This window comes from Triticum urartu, chromosome 7 (assembly GCF_003073215.2).
Source record: "Triticum urartu cultivar G1812 chromosome 7, Tu2.1, whole genome shotgun sequence".
Classification (NCBI taxonomy): domain Eukaryota; kingdom Viridiplantae; phylum Streptophyta; class Magnoliopsida; order Poales; family Poaceae; genus Triticum; species Triticum urartu.
Genome location: NC_053028.1, coordinates 120,547,610 through 120,555,574, shown reverse-complemented (window position 1 = coordinate 120,555,574; position 7,965 = coordinate 120,547,610). Strand labels below are relative to the sequence as shown.

General features: G+C 51.5%; 1 protein-coding gene across 1 annotated transcript; it reads right to left on the bottom strand.

The window, feature by feature from the left end:
* Nucleotides 1-6,444: 6,444 nt before the first annotated feature.
* LOC125524816 (anthocyanin regulatory C1 protein-like) lies at nt 6,445-7,667 on the bottom strand. The gene is made up of 2 exons (XM_048689843.1): nt 7,459-7,667; nt 6,445-7,365 (listed from the first exon to the last, which is right to left on the bottom strand). Exons 1-2 carry the CDS (start codon nt 7,589-7,591, stop codon nt 6,725-6,727), a joined length of 774 nt encoding a protein of 257 aa, XP_048545800.1. The 5' UTR covers nt 7,592-7,667; the 3' UTR covers nt 6,445-6,724.
* Between the last annotated feature and the right edge of the window lie 298 nt (nt 7,668-7,965).

Below are 7,965 nucleotides of genomic sequence, written 5' to 3'. Positions count from 1 at the left end.
GCTGGGGGCGGTTTTGCGCCTAGTCGTCACCCCCAGCTCGCCCCAGGCGCTGAAATTGGCCCACTTTGCAGCCCAATTTCGGCGAATAAAGGGCCCATATGGGCAAGAATAGGCCCATATTCGGCGTGGTTTCGCCGTGTCTCAGCGTTCAATTATCAACACAATTATTTGTTATCACATATTTCATCACAGAAAAATCAAATACTTCAACAAAATAGTACAACAACAAATAGTTCAATACAAATTATATAGTTCAACAAATAAAAACTCGTATTTCATCACACGGCGTCCCCCTTGAGCCTCCATAGGTGCTCAATCAGATCTTTCTGCAGTTGATGATGCACCTGTGGGTCTCGGATCTCCTGGCGCATACTGAGATAGGCAGTCCAAGTTGCCGGTAGCTGGTGATCAACTTCGGCTAGAGGACCCTGCCTGTAGTATGGTTCAGTGTCAAACACTCGGTCTTCTTGCTCGCTCTCGATGATCATGTTGTGCAAGATGACACAGCAAGTCATAATCTCCCACATTTGATCTTTGGACCAGGTCTGAGCGGGGTACCGAACAACAGCAAATCGAGATTGGAGCACACCAAATGCCCGCTCGACATCCTTCCTGCAAGCCTCCTGAAGCTTCGCAAACCAGGCGTTCTTGCCTCCTGCCACAGGGTTTGAGATCGTCTTCACAAATGTCGACCATCTCGGATAGATGCCGTCAGCTAGATAGTACCCCTTATTGTATTGGTGCCCATTGATCTCGAAGTTCACCGGAGGAGAATGGCCCTCAACGAGCTTGGCAAAAACAGGAGAGCACTGTAGCACGTTGATGTCATTGTGAGTTCCTGGCATACCAAAGAAGGAGTGCCAAATCCAGAGGTCCTGTGTGGCTACCGCCTCAAGCACCACACTGCAACCGCCTTTGGCGCCTTTGTACATCCCCTGCCAACCAAATGGGCAATTCTTCCATTTTCAATGCATGCAGTCGATGCTTCCAAGCATCCCAGGAAATCCTCTTGCTGCATTCTGGGCTAGGATCCGAGCAGTGTCTTCCGCATTGGGTGTTCTCAAGTATTGTGGCCCAAACACTGCCACCACTGCCCGACAGAACTTGTAGAAACACTCTATGCTGGTGGACTTGGCCATGCGCCCATAGTCGTCGAGTGAATCACTAGGAGCTCCATATGCAAGCATCCTCATCGCTGTCGTGCACTTCTGGATGGAGGTGAATCCAAGAGCGCCAGTGCAATCCATCTTGCACTTGAAGTAGTTGTCGAACTCCCGGATGGAATTCACAATCCTGAGGAAGAGCTTTCGGCTCATCCGATAACGGCGCCGAAATGTTCTCTCGCCATGAAGTGGAGCATCGGCGAAGTAGTCGGAGTAGAGCATGCAGTAGCCTTGGAGACGATGCCGGTTCTTTGCTTTCATCCGCCCCGGCGCCGAGCCACCTCGCCGCGGCTTTTCATTGCTCGCCAGCAGCTGGGCGAGGGCGGCGAGCACCATGAGATGCTCTTCTTCCTGGACGTCGGCCGCGGCTTCCTCCTTCAGCAGCGCAGCGAGCTCTTCCTCCTCACCCGAGTCCATCGCCGAGGCAAGCAAAACGCCGAACACCTTGCGCTCGGTGGGCGTGTACCCGCCGTTAAACCGCGCCTCCGCGGCCGGAAACGGCGGCCGAAAACGCCCAGCTGCTGTGGGAGGGGCTGCCGCGGCGAAGCGCTGCTATTTTCCGGCGGGGAATGGCTATCTAGCGGAGTAGGGCGGCGGCCGTCGCCGGGATATAGCTAGTGGTGGCCGAGGGCGCGGGGGGTGCGAGGCGAGTCGGCGGAAGAAAACCTTGACTTTTCCCCTGTCGGTGTGGGTCAGGCGTGTTTTTCCCTAGCGCCGGAGCCCCCAACTGCTCCCCAGCGCGCCGGGTTCGGCCTGTGACCGCCGGGCGGAAAAAAGGTCCGAACCGGCGATTTTCGGCGTCCTGAAGGCGCGACTGGGCCGTTTTTTTTACGCCGGCGCCGAAAAAGTTGCTTGAGGGGGCCTGCTGGGGGCGCGGCTGGAGATGCCCTAACCGGGCGACACGGTGCAGTTTCTCGGTAGAGCCAAAGCTGCTCGTGTAACCAACCGACGACATAGCACATACCAATCGGATCTAACATGCATGAAACACATCACCGGCCGGATCGAGAATGTAACAAAATTGTAAAGAACCGCATCATCACCGGACATGCAATTAAGGGAGGGACATGCATGGGCCTATTTTCTACTAGAAAACATGCAAAGATGGCGACGCGCCGTTCGTCGCTCCGCGCGATGGAGCCATGCATGTCTGGTTCTTCGCTGCCGCGTCGATCTCACTCTCAGTGGCAACGGCCCATGCATACATATATAGGCCGGCCTACCTATAGCTTAGCTAGCGGCCGTGTACACTAATTGACCAGTGACATGCAAACATGTTGGCACATGTGTTTTGGTTTGGCCTTCGACTTACCTGCAATGGCATGAATTTTCGTCGACCGTGTATGCGTACTTGAGTCGACGTGCTCCCGTGTGGGACCACGCACGCAAGGCTCACGGCTGACCCAATTGCATCGCTTCAGATTTCTTATCATGATACTGTGCATCTTGAAGAAGACGCCCACGGATACATTTGTCCATTTTGTGCAAGTCCTATTCAATTACAACCCACTGTGTACAATACCATCCAAAAGAACTTAAATGCTACGTTTCCTCATGTCCCCCGACGTTATACCTTTCGATGCATTTCTCACAGGATTAACCTCTTTGGTATACCTTACATGAGTAGAAACATTGTGTTCTTTTGTTGCCCGCACGCATTCCTTGTATAATAATCTGAATTGATGTGTGTATACATATTTCTATGCCCCAGTGCATGGGACCCGGTCCCGGTGTGTGGCTGGGCTGGGGCATCCGGCTATAGATGTTAGGATTTAGTGCGATGTCTGTTTGGTATTTGACCCGGATATTCGACACGCCTTCATAAAGTAAATAGGAGTAGCAACGGGTGTTGCTTATATAGTGGCTTCAGACTGACTGATGTATCACTTTATATGGTCTTTATGAATAATTAATAAAATGACTGCATGCATCGTTCAGATACAAAGACCAGGGGTTCATCCTCCTTTTTTTTAAATGCATATTTCTATGCGCGAGCAGGGAGAGCCATCTTTCATTATCGGCGAAGTCTCCTAGCATTTCTTGGACCATGGACACCATTCAGTACTAGTAGGCGGTGGTCACTCTTACCTGTTAACGTCTCGCAGCATGTTGTTGTAACTTCCCCTAGGGTCCTAACCACCGAGATGTCCCCAATGTCTTACGCCAACTTCTTATAAACTCACCCTCAGTGAATTACCTCCTAGTGGGTTGGGAGAGTGAGGGATCATGACTCTACCAAGGGAGAGGATTGTGTCACCAAGGTGTGGGAGCACCGAGCCCCTCGCGCATGTTTTTTCTATTGGCTTCTGAATTTAAAACTTTCACATCTTTTCAAACAGAAGTTCAAATTAAGTTTCATTTTCAGTTAGCGTTGCCTGTGACGAGGGCTTTCAAATAAGATCTATTTTGAATATGTTTTGCCAAAAAAAATTAAACTTCAGTAAGTTTTAACTAACAAAAGTTAACAAAGATGAATGACAAAATCTTAAGTTTCAAAACTGAATCTGTAAGTTCTGGAACTAGATCTTAAAAATATACGGGGAATCAACAACTTCACGGATCGCGAGGCAATCGTGCGGCCGGAATGGTTGCGCAGGTGCGTGCCCTTGAGAGTTTCCGCTCTACCAACCAAGGTTAAAATCCTAATGCTCATATTTACACACACAGACACACACTGATACACTCAATAGGAATTTTGTGAGATTTAACGATGTATCCACTTGTCATAGTCTTTCAAACGTGTGACGTGTTCGCTTGCGTGTATCTTCTTTGTAATCATAAATGAAACCGGCCATTCGACATTGATCATCTTCTCCAATTTGCAGCTAGTCATGATGTCGTGGTACAACACCTGGACTGTCGGCCTGTCCCAACCGCGGCCATACCGGTTCCTCCATATGGGAGACTAGGGTGCTCAGCAAAAGTGAGAATTTTCGACTCGCTCCTCCACTTGGACGAACTCAACACTAAGCAAAACCTGCACGGCTGCACCACAAAACCCTGCTACCTAACATGAAATATCCCAACTGCTCCATGATGATGAATGTCCAGAGCACCTCTTCGTTCTCTACTATGTTGTGGCACGGACTTGGAGGAAGATCAGCATCCGCCCCGCGGGAGCCACCTTGACTAAATTTTGCCATCTCCAACGCAAGAGGGCCTCCTCTTCTGCTCTCCATCACCCTGTTTGTTATCCTTATTGTCACTGAAAAATCTGGGAGGCGCGGAATGCAAAGGTCTTTAGGCAACTGAACCACACCCCAAATGAGGCTGGTTTGGCTAGGGTCCATTCCAGAGGAAGTCCTTAATGTTGCTCTACGAGATTGTACTCCCTAATCTTTGAATAATAAAGAGTTATTTCGCCAAAAAAAGACCTCACCCCAAATGAAGCACTAGTCAGTATAATTGGCAACACTCTGGTCACATAGACTTAAAAACTTCTGAGCTCAAAATCCACGCCCGGGTGTGGCGAAACTATATTTCTACACCCCTCGTGGAGAGCATAAGAAATTTAACACCATGGTTGTCTTGGTCGCTTGGTCTATTTGGAAAGAGCGCAAGGACAGAGGCTTTGAAGATAAGTTGGCTCCATTGGATCGTATAGTAGATCAAATTAAGTGTGATGCTCACATGTGGCTTAGAGCTGAGCAAATGCCTCCAGCCCGTTGATCAAGGTCGTTCTTCTAGTTGTGAGTTATATTATGTGTTAATCATTTTGTTTAAGTAACTTGTGGACTTTGTAGCTCTTCTTCTTCTATTTGCATGCAACTCTCATGTATGGTTTGAGATAAAAACCACGCCGGGTTGTGTCGGGTCGTGACGAAACTATATTTCTTCAATCTAATGCTTGATCATTTGAAATGAAATTTAGGAAGGACCCTCAGCGATAAAAGTTTCAAAACGAAACACTGCTTTGTCGTCCCCTCACAGGGAATCCCTCTAGGAGCATTCTAGAGGGTCCCCTAAAATATAGAGTAGTAACGTCGGAGTAAAGTCAGTTGAGTAAAAGTTTAGTCCTCTATAGGTGGACGGACCTAGCTGATCCCCTAAACTTAGTGCAGTAAAAAAATCCGCAAATGTTTATCCTAGCCACATGTACTTTGAACAACTGCACAATATATCATCAACCATTCAAATTTTTAAAGATAAAGATGCATAACATGTAAACTGTTAACAAGCATATAATTTCACTGATCGAGATATTCAAATTTAAACATGCATAGTTCATCCAAAAGGCATCACTTCAACGGTCAAATTTGATTCAAAATCACCACAACAAAGCATGTTTTAAGTTGTGGACCGAGGCCAACCAATGGCATGCATGAGCACGGACTCAAACACCTTCCTCGCAAAATAAATCACCACCACCACCATCCTCTCAGCTGTGGCCCTTGTTGCCGGCTGTGGAGGCCGGACACCGGAGCACTAGTCATAGGGGTGGCCGGGGACGCCGCATGAGCCGCTGGACGGGGACGAGGGGCTGGAGTGGCTTTCTTCTTCTCCTCATCCTTCTTCTTTGCCTCCTCGGCGAGGGCCAGCGCGGTCCTGGCACGTTCCTGCGGCAGGAGCAGCAGGAGGGCGGCCTACCGTCGTCAGAGAGGCAGTAGCCACCCCCAACCGGCCATGGTACCGACGGTGGTAGCCGATGTTGTGGACCGGACAAGACTTTCGATCCCCAACCTTCTTCCCAGTGCAGGAGGTGGCGGTGGCCAGCAGGGTGGCGGAAGGGTCTTGGCTACCTATTCCGGCCGCAGTAGCAATCATTAGTGGCTATGATAGCGAGCGGAAAGGCGACGGCGGGAACGATGGCGCCGCGCGGGAGGGAGACGAGGTGGGGGGAAGTTTACTCGGCCGCGCGGGTAGCGAGTGTTTTTAGGCGCCACGGGCCCAAATTTTCAACCAAGTAAATTTTAGACTCTATAGGATTTAGAAGTTCGGTTAGGTCCGATTTAAAAGAGTAAACTCAAAAAATTATTCCTCTGTAGCTTTTTAAGGGATCGACTAGAGATCTAAAAGAGGGCAGCAGGATTCATCTTCTTCCACGGTTGAGATGCTTGCACGAGCCCTAGCTTTCTAACAACTATGATCGGTTCTTTCCAAAAGAGAAAAAAAAAACTATGATCGGTGGTCCGTGGCTGCAGAAAACGATACCTTGCGGAAGGCAGCAAGTACAGTGAGGAAATCTCAGTGGCACATGTCGTTACAGCAAAGTACCTCTCCACCGACGCCGACGTCCATCCACCACATGACTTTTTCTGTTGCGCTGTCGTGCACATGCGAGGAGCGAAGCTAGCTTACGTATTTTCTCAAAACCACGTTTACATATGAACAACTCAGTACAGTCGTAGTTTCTCAACAACAACAAAAAACTCAGTACTCCAGTCGTAACGTACGGGAGCTAGCCAGCCACGTACCGTCACGTACGCCCGGGCGTAAGTACATTTGTACGTATGTACACTGTTCAAGTACACATACTGTTTCCTTTTCGAAAAGCGTACGTGCAGCGGCGCACCCACGTACATGTGACTGAACTGAGCCGGATCGATCACGTGTGAGAGGTTTTAACCGGCCATGTGCAGGGACTTGAGCCATTCCTCGTCGGACTCGAGGAACGACGCCAGGGCTCTCACGTCGTCCATCCAGTCTCCCCCGCCCGACCCCGACGAGCACGGCTCGGCCGACGACGTCTCCGAGCTGCTGCTGCCGCTGCAGGCATCTCCCTCTTCTCCCCCGGCCCGCGTCTCCTCTACGACCGGCGCGGGCGGCGGCGTCTCCTGCTCCCGGCGGAAGAAGAGGCCGCCCGTGCACCTCACGGGCTTGGGCGCCCACACCGCGGCGGCCGGCGACGAAGGCGCCGCGGTGTGGAGGAGGGCAGGGACGGAGGTGGACAGCGGCGCCGCGGCGCTCCCCGTGGAGCTGGAGGAGCCGGAGGCGACGGGCGTGGCGACGACGGTCCTCGCCGCGGCAATGGTGGGGCGGGCGGGGAGCGCCTTCCTGCCGAGCGTGCTGTTCCAGTAGTTCTTGATTTCGTTGTCTGTTCGGCCGGGCAGCCTGCCGGCGATGATGGACCACCTATTGCCAAGCAGGCCGTGGAGCCTGACGATGAGCTCCTCCTCGTCGTCGGAGATGTTGCCCCGCTTGATGTTCGGCCGGAGGTAGTTCAGCCACCGCAGCCGGCAGCTCTTGCCGCACCGCCGCAGACCTGCATGCAGATTCATTCAGTTAGCATGCGTCACTTCCATTCCAGCTCCCCATTGATAGAACCAGAATGCGTTTACGATGGATCAGTACGTACCAGCTCTCTGGGGGAGCTCCCTCCACCTGCCCTCGCCATGGGCCTTGACGTAGGAAGCCAGGATCTCGTCCTCCTTGCTCGTCCAGGCCCCTCGCTTCACCCCTTCCCTGGCACAGCACGCCCTCCTCCCCATCCTCTCTCTCCCTCTATCTCTATCTCGCCGTGTGTGCTTTGTTAGAGAGAGGGGGAGTGGTCTGCGGGCAGCAGGGGTGGTTGGGGTATTTATACACCGGCGCCGCAGCGCGACTACGTGGCCGGCTTAGCACCTTTAAGGCAATCCACGGCCACGGCCTCAAAGTGTTAGATGGACCAGAAGGCCGGGAAGGCTTCCATGTGTGCATGAACAGGGACGTAACCAGAACGGCCGTTCAGCCGCCGTTATATATCGCTGGCAGGGGCGATGATATCCGTCCAAATTCGGTGTCATATTTCTATAACAGAGGCTTGTTCATAGCTGCCTTTTATCTCCAAGTGGCTGAAACGTTACTCCCCCCATTGCTATATTAT